We start from the raw sequence: 14,018 nt of genomic DNA on the forward strand, positions 1-14,018 counted from the left end.
GGTTGGTCTCCGTCTCCCGATACGCTCTCGCCTGTGTCCGACCTTTCAGACATTTCAACATCTTTTTCTGAATCCCACATTGTAGCATGGCATAGACAATTCACGTTAGCAGTTTGAAGAACACCTGCTGCTTCTGATTGTTTCCTTTAGCTAACCAATGAGTGTTTGCGTTCTATGACTCATCCAATCACACTAGTTTCACTAGATGTGGGTGGAGCCAATGATCTGCATTGGATGGAGCACATGACGGGAAATAAATATTTACAAACATTAAACCGAAGCCAAGAGTAACGAGTAACGGTTGATTTAAAAATGTAAGGAATAGGAAGTACAGATACCTAAAAAGTGTACTTAAGTACAGCAACAAAGTACTTGTACTTCGTTACTTGACACCTCTGCTTCTGTCCCTGTCTAAAGAAGACCTGCTAACTCCAAAGCAGCGGTGTAGAAATAGTGATTACTAATCTTATTCTTTCCAGAGTCCTTAAAGTGTGAGTGGATGAAAATGAATGAATGAGTGAGCTTTAGAGAAGCTCCTTCAGGTTCTCTCTAACCTTTCCTATTTTGAAGGAACCCCTGGAGGTCGTAGAAGCTACTGACAATGACCAGAAGAACCTGGGCGGAGAGCAGAAACTGAGACTAGGACACTGGTTCTCATTGTTCTCTTTATTTATTCTTCCAGAGATAAAATGATGGATCGGCTTGGGTTTGGCGGCCCGTTAGAGGAGGCTCTGCTGACGGCTCATGTTCTGAGCGCAGGCGGTCATCCGCTGACTGACATCCAGGGAAAAGGAATTTCTACGTCCACCTGCTCCTTCCTCACTCGGATGTACGGCGCAGCGCTCTGAGTCACCTTCTCCATCACATCCACGCTCCTCTGTACCGCCTCAGTCAGATTAGACTGTAATACTGTGATGAGCCCCTGGGCGGCGCTGTTCACCGGCTCCATGCTCAGAGCGCTGTGAGCCTCTTGGACCTTCAGCCGAACAGCGTGTTTAATGTCTGTACTTGTCCGCCGAAGCCACCGCATAGCATGATAACGAGCAGCTACAGCTTCTCTCTTCAGGTTCCACATGATCTCACTTCCATTCACCACAACCTCAGTCCCAGGAATGGTGAACGTGTGGTCAGCAATCATCTCCATGATGCTGGACTTCCCCTGCTGGAACATCTCTGAGATGGAGAACTTTCTGTCTGATCCAGGGACAGAGAAGTTCCTGTTATTTAGGAAGTCACCTGTAACTTCTCCGATCCATTGGTTTCTGAGATCCATGGAATCTGGGAAGCGCAGGGTGTCAGAAGCTGCATGGTACCAGTGCAGGCCTAGATCAGCCAGGGTTTGGAGCGCGTCCTGCAGCGCGGTGAGGGAAGCAGACGCCACATGGCGGACGCCGTCTACCGCGTTCAGCAAAGCAGCCCTCAGCTTCACAGACGCTCGGTTCAGATCGAAGCCAAAGTGAGAGACGTGGTACTTGTTGATGAACTTCAGAAGACTGTTGGTCATTAGAGGGATCCGGTCCTTGAAGCCTGTGATCAGATCATTGATGGAGTCCCAATTCCAAGACGTCTGCAGGACCAACTTGTCTGAGTTCCTCAGTGAAGCTTTGGCAGTCAGAAGGTTGATGTCCTTCGCAGGAGAGTCCTGAGGATGAGAAGAGAAGCAGCTAAACCGATGTGAGAGTTTGGTAAGAAAGGAAGCAGCAACATGGGAGAAAATCACCAGAAAGCGGCTGAACAGCCTGCCGTGCAGCAGCGACGAAGACCGTCGCTGAAGGTGCAGGCCCAAGAAACCAGCGGATGGAGATGAAGCGGACGCTGTAATGCTGTCTCTGTGGGACGCAAAGCGGATGCTGACGTCTGTGAAGGTCGGGCTGGTGATGTCGACATCCAGGGTGTGACGATAGTCCCTAAAACACCAACTGTTAGAACAGAAACACTGGACCCATTCTGCTGACATGAAGTCCCAGCAGAGGTCAGGAACCATTAGAGAAATTCCCCAATGAGGTTAAGGACACAGAGGAACTGTGATCTTCCAGTTTCTCACATGACCCTCAGGAAGTCATAAACATCTTCAGAGGAACCAGTTTAAGCACATTCTAGGAAATAATGATGCAAATTTCTGATTGAAACCCAGACTGATGTTTCTGTTATGGCCAGGATTCAACAGGAGGGATGGATTTGCTCTCATCTCTCCCAGGATTTGGTCTAAATGTTGAACTCTGACTGTCTGTCCTTCAGCAGTGGAGTCTTGCATCATGAGGCTGCAGATCATGTTAAATCAGCCCCTTGATTTGACCCTTGGACTATTAGGGTCCCACAAATGGGTCAGAACCTGGTTCTGCTCTCTTCCCACTGATAGACTTCAGTCGGTGACATTAATCTAACATTTTACATCCTTAATTTGTTCAGTTTTTGTTCCGTTTCACTTCTGGGTTTAACTTCTGGGTCATCTGGATGGGCTGTCCCAAACATCTGCTGAGAACTTCATATCAGCTCCACCTTCAGAAACGTAGGAACCTACAACACGTCTGGTCTTATTTTAGCTGTTCCTTCCCCCTTCTCTGCTTTTTTTGGTTTGTAAGGAAGAAAGTTTTTGTCCAGTTGAAGACTTACCGGCTCACAGAATCACCTCGGGAGATTTGACGTTTTATCCTGAGAGGAAGAACAAGAGAGAAGAACCTTTACATGTTGGGTAACACCTTTTAAAAACCGTTGTAAAGTGATTGTAGCAGCAAGTGTTTCCTGTTCTGGAATTTGGATTAAAAAGAGGCAGATGGATGCTGATCAAGCCGAAGCAACTAAAGAATGGCCGGAGGACTCCGACAGAGAGAGCACCACTAATTGCTAATTGTTAAAGCATCGACAGCTTTGTCCAGGTCACAGTTTTTATAGAATCTGCAGCCTCCTAGAAGGTCTGAATTGTTTAGCTGTTTTGTCAATTGTAAAAAAAAAAACAAAAAAAAACTAATAATTAATAAACAGTTTTGGAATTCTTAGTTTACAGTAGGGTTGGAAATTGATAAGATTTTCACGATTCCAATTCCCTTATCGATTCTGTGAAATGATTCGATTCCTTATCGAATAAGGAATGTCGAATAAGCGCTCGGTGGCATTGGTCTACCTTCGCCTGGGACGTTCTATCTCTGCCTGCCTCGGTGGAAACAGAAGGCAGTGAACGGGAGCTGCAGCCTCTGATCCAGCCAGGCTACCCGTCTCCTCACAGTCATCTAAATCTAATGGAGAAGGCCTCCGTTTAATGAAAAACCATTACTGTACAATTTCAGGAAAAAAACTAATCTCTCCCTGATTTAAATAAACGAGCGTCACCTTTCTCTGGCTCCCTGAACTGCGGAGCAACTTGGTAGCATGTTTAAAGTGGAATAAAGGTTCCAGCCAGCGGGAGCAGGAACTAATCAAATCAAATGTAATGATAGAAACCTTAGTCAGTTAAATAACCTGCTGCTGTCATTCTGCACATCTCTGATGTTGCTGCTATTTTCAAATATCCATTACTGTAAAAATGTCCATAGCTGCATATTGGTTATTTATTCCCCAGTTTTATATTGTTAAAACACTTTACAGGATTTTATTGTTTATATTTTAACTCTTCCCTATTATGTTATTCTTATACATTTTTCTAAGGTCTTCATTTGTGTGACCATTTTCAATATTCTTTCTGCTGCTGTAAATTTGCCCATTGTGGGACAATAAAATATAAAAGGGGTAGAAAGATATAAGTAAATCTAAACAATGTATGTATAAAAAATATATCTGCAAAATCTCTAATATTCAACAACAAGAAATACTTAGTTAAGCATATTGTGCAAAATAGCAATAAAAAATTAAACTCCTATCAGATTTATAGTCCCCACCCTGCAGATATATTAGAATCTGTCCTTAAATTCCAGCCAAACCCATTTAATCAGTAACAGATAAAAACCTTCAGATAAACCAAACATTGCCGCCACATATCTGACTCTATAACCATTAAAACAACTATTTTCATTCATCTCAGACGGAACTATTCACTGACTGGATTATATTAAACTGAACTTCCAATATTCACCACTGGTTGGTGCCAAGTAACCTTTCCTCTGATCACGGCTTGCTTGGTCTCGCAATGAATCCTGGGATATCCAAGGATAGCGAGGATACATCGGACCCGTCCTTCAAATCGGGCAAAAAGGACGCATTTTAAGGCAGCATAACAAGGATTCTTGGAATCTGACCAGACCTCGGCGCCGCGCTATGACGTAATCGGCCTTCGAAGGACGCATCCCATGAATTCGAACAGAGCCCTAGACTTACGCCTGGTCACGTCGTACTTGCTTACCGAATGCCGTGTGCGTAACTTACGTAGAAAACGTGACGTAAGTCGTGCTGCCCAGCGCTAGCCTCTGGTGCTGCCTGGAACCGTTAAGAGAACCGGTTAGCGAGCTGCTAAACGGTGCCATGGAATTGGAACACACAGAACCGGTTCTGAACAGGAACCGGTTTTCAATTCTCATCCCTAGTTCACAGTTTATTTAAAATGCAAGTATTCTAGTAGGGCCCATACTTATTTACTTTATTTGTCTAAAAATAACCAAAATATAGAAAATAATATATATTGTATCAAAAACGTTCCATATAACTACAAACCACTTGTTGTTACTTAGTAACATTTACTGGGCTATAAAAAAAATCAATATTTTACAACTTTGTTTCAGTTGAATCCTCAGAAAACCTCCAACCTACAGCTGCACCTGTCCTCATCTAACCCTGACCAGGTCTGAATGTCCAAATTCTTTCACAATCTCACTCCAAGGTTTGGTGAAAAGTTGGCAGCCCTGTAGATAGTTTGAAAAACTGGAGACGTAAAGATATAAGCCGCACCGGGCTATAAGCTGCTGATATCTACAGAACTGTCTCCCACCACAACTGTAGGGGGAGCTCTATATATAGTCCATGGAGTAGTGATAAAGAAGAATGCTAGCTCCTGTTAGCTTGTCAGCTCGCAGCAGTAAGAGTTTCTACTGAAAGATGGAGCTTCATCAGCTCTTTATTTAAGCTCTGCAGGAGTTAAGTCCAGTGTATTCATTGGTTCGGTAGCTTTAATGCAGAAAATAAATGTCAAAAGGTGTGAATTTGGGATATTTGTTCTCCGTCTTTCCTGCTGCTAGCATGTTTTAGTGCTAAATGCAAATTAGCCCCTTATTTTTTCACCCCCTCTGGCGGTAAGGAAAGATCTACAGAAAAGCCGGAAAAAAGTAGTGGCTTATAGTCCGGAAAATATGGTAGCTTAATCAACATTATTGTTGTTATAACAATGATTATTATTATTTTGTGAGATCAGTCTTTTAAATGTTTTTGTGTTCGTCTGTTAACTGATAGAAAAGCAGAAAGTCTACTTCAGGATACAGCAGTCAATGCTCACCTGAGAGGATGATCCAACACATGGTGCCAGTTCACCGCCGCGTCCCTGTGGGCCAACCTGCCGTCCCCATTCAGCTGAAACATCTTATCAATATATCTGATGGTTGCAGAGGCTGAAGAAGCAACCAGAAACAAGAAGATAAGGTTTTCATGGTTCAGCAGAGAAATGCAGCGATCAGAAGGAGGTGCTTCTTTCCTACCAGTCAGATCGTATTCCATGAAGACCAGGGTGGAAGTACACAGAGAGCTGATTAAACCCTCAAGGTTAAGGTCCTTCTTGCTCACAGAGGCCACTGTGGAAACTTTGTAGATGGGGGAGGAAATGTTGAATAGAGCACTGAGAGAACCGAAAGACGGGATGAAGATGCTTGAAGGTAGATTCAGGACAAGTTCAGGGATCTCCACTTTTTGCTCTGGGATAGAGAGAGCAGGAATTTTAAAGCTGGAAATGTGATTGGTGATGTCATCCAGGTGGATGGTGAGTTCTCCGATGGTGAGAGATTTTGGTACAGTGAAGGAGGACACTGTGATCTCATGCTGTGGAATCCTGAGGGACAGGAAGGACATCTTGTCCTTGAGATACTCTGTTCTAATGTCGTAACTGGGCACTGATATGACAGGCAAGCCAGGGAAAAGGATATCAAAAGCCTGCTTTGGAATCACTTTAGGGATGGTCAAGCTCTTTGGGTCCACTGTGAAGGACTCGATGTTCGAGCTGGTCAATGGGACATGGAAGGCAGGGACTGTGATGATGGGGGGGATGGTGACATTATCCGGGACTTCCACCATCTCAAATTTCATACCTGTGTTCGTGCTGGAGAGAGGGGCCTCTTTGGCCCAGAGAGGTACAGCGAAGCTCAACACTGGCAAGCTGAAGGTTACGCCGTCTTCATTCATGGTAGAAGGTATCTGGTAATCAAAGCCATCCATGCTCTTTGTGTAGGTAACAGCAGAGGAGAAGTTAAACAGCTGCACGTCATTTATGTTTGTGACCTCATCAAATTTGAGCACATCCCACAGGCTCCTCTGATAAACAGGAAGTTTGATCAACTTCAAGAAGGCCAGGGGTCCTCCGACCCACACAGAAAACACCGAACCTGCTTCAGACACTTCATTGAAAATGTTCCAGTCAGAACCATGAAGGACCGATCCCAGCTGCTCCTTCAGACTCCAGCTGAACGACTGCTTCTCAGAGCTGAAGGCTAAGGTGACGTCCTGGCTAAGGACAGCATCACCCAAACTGCTCGACTGATTAACATCACACCCTAGATTAGCACTGAAGGATTTGAGAGGAGCCAAATCCAGCTCCCCGCCAGCAGCATGTGTTCCTACCATGGTAAAAGGTTCAGTCTGAAAATTATTGTAGCTCTTATATTGGACTGTTGCATAGACACGGTGTAGGGAAACATCCGAAGCTACCATGTTCTCCAGATTAAACAAGAACAGTTTGGTCCTTAAGCTCCGTTTCTGCTTAACTTGTTTGTCCACAGTGAAGGACAGGGAGGTCTGGCCAGTCGTGCGTAGGCCATTAATGCTCAGGTAGAAGGATTTTGTATTTTCTAGATTGCTGGCTAAATTAAACAAGTCCATTATCATCATGTCTGACCTTCCTTTAGTAGAATAATCCACCAACACATGAGAAGACTGAGCTTTCAGGTCCCAAGTGGTGTCAACGCTTCCTTTGCCTGCAAATGCAACCTGAGGAACATTAAACATGTAGCTGAGCTTTTTCTTGGACAGGACATTTATCTTAGTTCTGGTGCCACCAGAAAGTTCCTGATTCATCTCAATTTGAAGGAAGGGTAAATTTACTTTTATTGAGTTGGCTGCAGATGCTTCCATGCTCCTCCTCGTAAGACTAACTGAACATTCATGGTCGGCTTGGACATTGCTGTGCTCCAAGCTGATGGCAGAAGCCAGTTTTAGACCCCTTGTCCTCGTCAGACTGGTGGTGCCATCAAGCTTCCCTTTCAAAGCATCAAACGGAGACACAGAAAATGCACGAAAGCGAGCAACAATGTCCGATTCGTTGTTAAGACCCGCATTAGCATTCAGGGAAATCACTGAGGATTTCAGTGAGAAATCGAAGGTCATGTTGCCCATAGCAGGGATCCCAATGCTGTCCTGGACAGCTGGCAGAGTGAAACTGGGCAGTTTCACTTCACTTAAAGTTTCTGGAACATAAATCACAGGAAACCTGAGAGATGGGAGTACAAGGGTGTAGGAAGGCACAGAGAAGCCCAGAGCTGGAACTCTGAAGCTGGGCGTGCTCACCTTCTTGGGGACGAAGTAGCTGAATGCCGGCATCTCAGCTCTGAAAGCAGAGACCTGGATGCCTAGGAGGGGAATTCTGTATCCAGGGACCCTGAAGATTCTTGGAGGAAGCCTAGAGGTGTTGATTTTATGTGTGAGGTAATGTGTTCTTGCTTCATTGTAGGAATATTTTAGAAATTTAACCATTTTGTCTCTGTAGCCCTCAAATTGACCCTGAATGATTTCAAAATTGCTATTGATCGCACTGTAGATTGGTTCCAAGTGCAATTCAAAGCAATGCAGAGCTGGGTTCTTGTGGTACTGAAACCTGAGGTCCATATCAAATGACTGTTGAGGGTTGAAAAGCAAGAATTTGAAGCCAACATCTTCCCATAGAGATAAGTCTCTGAGCTCTGGGGTGTGGATTTGGAGATAAGGTACTGTCATTTCTGGGACTGAGAGGGGAATGGTTAGAAACTCCAAGTTAGCCTCGCCTTCTGCTACAGACTGAAAGAAGATGTGCTTCTCATTGTTCTCTGCTGTGAAGTTGTGGCTGTATTTGTACTGATTGAATCTCACCAAAGCTAACCACCAAGCTCTCTGTTTCTCTGAGTTCATCGTGACACCATAATCATGATGGAAGTCCATCTTACTGGTGAGCTTTAGAGGGAGCAAAACTTTGGGATTAATCTTATTCCTGACGTCAACGGTGATCTCGAATGGATGGGCTTTGAGCTCTAAAGAGTTAGACATGGTTCCAGCCAAATCTCCAATGAATTCAGCCTCATGGGAGAAGGTTAGAGCAGCTTTCAGGTCTGCAACATTAGCCTCTCCTTTTAAAACCAAAACACTGTTTTTGACAAACGGGGTTCTGGATTCGCTCTGAGCTTCAAAGGCAATATGGCTTAAAATGGCAGATTCAGCAGTGAGCATGTGCTTCCATCTTAAAGCATTGTAGTCTATTTCTCCTCTACATGTAAGCTTTGCTGTACTCATATCAACTTGAAATTCCCCATTGGTCCTGTGGGTACCTTCATCAGAAAGCCCTTGAATGGACCACTCCCCGTAACCAGTAGACTCCCCAGTAACTGTAACCAATCCAGACTCCACTCGTGCAACTATGTTTTGCTTCAGTGATACCTGGCTGGAAGCATCTAATGCTGGGAAGTCCAGCTTGTGGTTGAATGATGATTCTATAACTGCAGATATTTCACTCTCTAATGAAAAAGCTGCATTACCAACCAGTTCCGCCGTGTAGAACTCACTGGTCACCAAGGTGGTAGCATTAGCAGAAATCTCTGCAGGAGAACCAGGAAGCATCAGAGATACTTCATGATCCACTGAGAAGGCCATGTGTGTAGCCTTAAAGGTCTGTTTGAAATGTAGTTTCTCCATCCCTGGAGCTTCTAGCACTGCCATGGTTTCCAACGTATGTTCAAGGGCTTTGATTGGTGATTTAGCATGAGAAGTGCACGTAGCCACAAACTTGGGTTTCGACGAATCAGAAGTGGAATTTTCAATCTTTAATTTGTTAACAAGGATGTATTGTGGAGCAGTAATGCTAAGTTCTCCATAGAGTTTTCCAAACACTGGGATGCAGATGTCTGTGGGAATCTCTGGAAGCACCACATCAGGAACTGTGAGCTTTCTCATCCCAGAGTCTTGCAGGTTAAATTTAGGGATGCTTATGGCAGGAAATCTTATATCTATAAGAACAATTTCTGGGAAGGTGAGGTCTGGCAGGTCAGGAAGGTAAATCACTTTTAAATTGCCAAAGATGTCCTCCAGGTCAGGCATTTTGATCTGAAATCCCCGGATCCTATCAATTACTGCAACAATCCTGGTCTTGATCTCTTTAAAATCTATTTTAAAAGCAGGGATGGTGTACGAGGCTAGGACGGTGAACTCTGGTACTGCTATTTGGGCTGGAATAGTAATCTCCTGCATTCTGTTCAGATTGATAGTGAATTCAGGTATTACCAGGTCGGTAAGAGGAATAGTAAAGGTTGGAATTTCAATCTCGGCTCTTTTTAATTGCACGAGAACTTCTTCTACTGCTTGCTTCGTCTGCTCAATTACCTTTATATCCCCAGCCAGTGTTTTGATCCACTCTATCAGTCTATCAAAGTGTACAGAAATGAAGGTAACTGTGTTTTTGTAGGAGTCACTTACTCTCTGGAAGTAAATGTGAATTTCATCCCTAATGTCCATGTCTAGAATTCGTTGCCGCATGTCCTCCAGGATGTCCTGAACTTTGAGTTTGACATCATTGTAAAATGTAGAGTCCATCACATCCTTCAGCTTCTTCAAGACTTCAGACACTTTGGTGTTTTTGAGTTCATCCAGATACGTATAAATGGAATGTTGAATTTCTCTGAAAAACTGCCTAACAGCCTCAATCTTGTTCACAATCTCATACCTTTCAATTTCTTTGTTTAGGTAAGCCGTCAGATCAGCAATCTCCCTGTTTGTCTGATCAACAAATGCACTGTAGTCAAAGCCTTTCATCGATTCAAGAATTGAGGAGATGCGTCCATTAAGGTCATCTATGATTGTTTGGAAGTCAGCTTCTCTAACTTTGTTTAGTAGTATGTAGAGAAAGTCCATAATTTTGCCATAAACAATTTCAATTTTGATGGTTTTCAGAGCTTCAACGATTTTTTGCAAAGTTTCCTCAAGTTTCCATTCCTTGACAAGAATCACTGCTTGATCAATGAAGTCCTTAAAAATATCATCCAGTTCATATTTCAAAAGCAGATATTTAAAGTAGGCTAACACTGCATTTAGCTTGTTGGGGATTTCATATTCATCGATCCAGTTGAGAATGACCTCGTTCATGGATTCCATAACCTTAGCTATCTCTGACATGGGGATCTGATAGGAAAACTGCTCCACATAGTAAGCCCAGTCAATGGACAAGAGGTAGGTCTTCACGTTTTCCAAAACCTGGACAAGGTCGAAATCCTCAATGGTGGTTTTAAGTTCAGACAGTTTTTCCTTGATAGTCTCCAGGATCCCATATTGTAGGTCAAGCTCATGCAGGAATGCTACACTGCTTTGCTTGAGCTTCCGTAAGTCCGTCTGTCTGATTATGTCTTCCGTGAAATCAAGTGTTCTGAGCAGTGACTGCTTAATGTTGTATTTTGCATCAAAAGCCTGCAGTTGATCCCTGATATATGAAAGTATAGTAGTTATGTTGTGGGTCAGATGCCCTGCAGTGATGAACTCATCGGCTGCAGAAATTAGGTTATGCACTTCTGTAGCTATGTGCAGAATGTTTTCTTCTAAAATTCTTTTCAGATTGCTCAAACCAAGTTCCAAGTCATCCATGGATACGGAAAACTCGTTCATCAAATAATCGAGTCTTCTTTTTATTTCAACAACTTGATTATCCAAGTCAATTTTCTTCATGAAGTTCTTTACTTGTACTGGCAGCTGATCTAAGTTTGCTCTGAAGTTTCCGATGAGCTGATTAATGTTTAAATTCTGCAGGAATTGTTGAAGAGATTCTAAGGCTGCTGCAAATGTCCTCTTAATGTGGTCAAAAGCAGAAGGGAAGCTTTCAATGACTGGGATCTCAATGGTGTGACAGTCACTGTTCTTGTCGTACTTAAGGAAGCCAGCTATACTGAACGTTTGTGCTTCTGGTTTGGATCTCTTGTGTCTGAGAAAATCTGTGAGTGCAACTCCCGAAAGCTCGAGTCCAACCTTATCAGGATTGTTGTAAGCAGTGATGCTCTGCTCATAGGCATTGCTGTTAAGTTTGGAGTTTACTTTCCAGTCCAGAGCTTGGTCTCTTGGAGTAAGAAGACCTTCAAATTTGTTGTTGAAGCTCATTGAAGACTCTCCATTTGGGAGCCGATGTGTAGTCGATACCAAACAGTCATGTGACCATGCAAGAGCTAGTGGGGCTGTTTTAACCACCAAGGAGCTGAAGATCTGTCCTCTGTGCCTCCCATGTAGATTGATCTCACCTTCACTCTCCACAGATGAGTCGATGTCCAGACTGAAAGGCAAAGCTTGAATCTGAATGTTTCCACCAAAGCGTAGAGGTTCTGAATTTAGCTTTGCCTCACACTTTAATAGTGAGGAAAATCCTGCAAAATGGAGACTACACCCATGACCTAACTGGGTGTCCATTATGTCCGCCAATGTGCTTGACTTCACTGAACCAGACAGGTCTTTGTAGGTGAGTTCATAGGTGTGACTGATGTTGTGTTGTTCCCTGAAAGCTCCATTCAATGTTCCTCTGAGATCCAACTCCAGCAGATCAAGCTTTACGTGACTTTCTTTGTTCAACATCAGGTCATAAAATCTGAGGTTATTGGTGAAGTCAAGTGACACAAGAAACGGCTTTGCCTTGAACTTGGTGTTTTGTCTGTAGTAGAGATCTTCACAGATGAAGTTCTCAGTCTTGGAGTGGAGGGATAATGTCCAGAGAGTGACGATGAGTTCATGGCTGTTCTCTGTCATCATCTGCCTCAGCGTTCCCTTTGTGTTCCCTCTGATAGTCAGGCCTTTTCTGTTCAGTTTTAGGTCCATGTTGTTTGTTGTCGCTGCATCGTACACACGACCCTTAAAGTCGCCGTGCAAAGACGCCTCTGAAGGAGTGACTTTACCTTTAATGCTAAGCTCCCCTCTGCCTTCCTCAGCCATCATTTTGGTAAAGGAGGAGCAGGATGCTCCATTGAAATCTACTGCTCCATCAAATGTATTCTCCATTGTCACTGGGCTACACTGTATGCTGTTCATTCCACTGAAGGTTAGTCCATTTCTTTCAGCTCGCACAGTGGCTTTATGTAAACCTCGACCCATAGCAAAGATAAGGGAACCCTCAGAGTTGAGGACCAGTCCATTTGAACCCAGAGAACCAGTTATGAGTGAGTATACTCTACTTGTGTCATCATCAACCTGAGACTCAATCCTGAGGATGGACTTCTGGCTTGATACACCAAGCTCAAATACGTTTTTCACTGATTTCTCCAAAGCCAACAACACCCCATTGCACTTCAAGGTCAGTTGTGCATCTTTGTACCTAAGTTCTGCTACATGTTTGAAGACATCACTTTGGGAACTTGTTTTTGATATGACATTTAACTCAGAATTTGCATAAACTCCTTGGATCGTGTTTTGAAAGTGACTAAAGGGGGAATCAAAGCGTAAGGTGGATTTTCCCCGTCCTTCCCGATCACGAGGACGCAGATTGTAGCTGTGGCTGTAAGACATGTTGACGTGAAAAGAAGCAAGTTTGAGTATTCCATCTAAAGTTCCATCTCCTAAAACTTCATCAGAATTCAGGGTAGAAGTGGACTGAGCAGAGTAGTCGAGGGAGGCGTGAAGGCCTAATGGACTGGAGGCCTTTAGCTGGTAATTGGCTTGAGCATTCAGTCTCTCTGTCACTCTCACTGTTTCCAAGATGCTGACGCTGGTGTCCAGAAATATGTGACTAAAAGAACAGTTGAGAAGATACTTGAGATTGTCTTCTGCTCTTCCTGATATCATCCCAGCCCCTAAAAAACAGGCAGGAAATAAGATGATAATGAATGTTTTCAGAACATCTCAACACAGAAAGCATCTTTAAAAAGAGAGTTTACCTTCAAATTTGTAGGAGAGTAAACTTATTGGGGACTGAGCGACAGCCTGGTACCGCGCCACATAGTTAGGGATATCCGCCGTGTCGTTCCCCCCAACAATCGATCCTTCCCAGTTGTATAAGTTGCTGTGGATCTTAGTTGATGCTTCGGCCAGCCCAAGAAGAGGAATGGTGAGATCCAAAGATCTTGGAAAACTGATTGTCGGGAGCGAATACCTTTGAGCTGGAATATAGATCCCAATCTGTGGAAGATCGATGACTGGAACAGATAAAGTCTTTGGAAGATTCAGTTCTTCTGACTTCTTGCCTCCAAATGGAAGAGGAACGTTGAAGGTTATCTTCTCCTTGTTGAACTTGTATTGCAACAAAGTGTCACTGTTGAGGTCAAATCCAACATGTTGTTTAGAAACTCCTCATGCTACCGATGTTTATTCACCACATCTCAGAGTTCTGCTTGAAACACTTACGACTTGAGGAAGATTTTCTCAGGAAGCGGGGGCAGGTGGAGGTCAGAGATGCTCCTCTTACTTCGCAGGTTTGTGAGAAGAGGAAAATGAGCTGTCAGTTTGTTCAGCCAGTTGTTTCCTGCCTTCAGACAGAAATAAAATCATAGAAACAATTCAGGAACAAGTTATCTGGAAATATTTCACAAAACAGAGAATGAAATACCTGATAACTGACCACTGAAAGCTTAATTCATAACCTGAATGACATGATTAAAACATCCATCATCCAACCATCCATCCATCCATCATCC

The 14,018-nt window shown here is 43.6% G+C and overlaps 1 protein-coding gene across 2 annotated transcripts in view; it reads right to left on the reverse strand.

Moving 5' to 3' along the window:
- Nucleotides 1–651: 651 nt before the first annotated feature.
- Nucleotides 652–14,018, reverse strand: part of apoba (apolipoprotein Ba) — a 40,445-nt gene continuing 27,078 nt past the window's right edge. Inside the window, exons 23-30 of one of the 2 annotated variants that reach the window (XM_038288126.1) lie at nucleotides 13,729–13,850; nucleotides 13,263–13,636; nucleotides 5,616–13,178; nucleotides 5,417–5,528; nucleotides 2,614–2,652; nucleotides 1,721–1,907; nucleotides 1,150–1,642; nucleotides 652–909 (exon numbers count right to left, since the gene is read on the reverse strand). In XM_038288126.1, coding sequence (XP_038144054.1) covers nucleotides 764–909; nucleotides 1,150–1,642; nucleotides 1,721–1,907; nucleotides 2,614–2,652; nucleotides 5,417–5,528; nucleotides 5,616–13,178; nucleotides 13,263–13,636; nucleotides 13,729–13,850 — 9,036 coding nt within the window. In that variant the 3' untranslated portion in view covers nucleotides 652–763. Of the gene's footprint in view, nucleotides 1,643–1,720; nucleotides 1,908–2,613; nucleotides 2,653–5,416; nucleotides 5,529–5,615; nucleotides 13,179–13,262; nucleotides 13,637–13,728; nucleotides 13,851–14,018 lie in introns of both variants that reach the window. The other variant, XM_038288116.1, reaches the window with a different exon arrangement.

Source organism: Cyprinodon tularosa, unplaced genomic scaffold (assembly GCF_016077235.1).
Source record: "Cyprinodon tularosa strain WSP-4 unplaced genomic scaffold, ASM1607723v1 ctg1066, whole genome shotgun sequence".
NCBI classification, from domain to species: domain Eukaryota; kingdom Metazoa; phylum Chordata; class Actinopteri; order Cyprinodontiformes; family Cyprinodontidae; genus Cyprinodon; species Cyprinodon tularosa.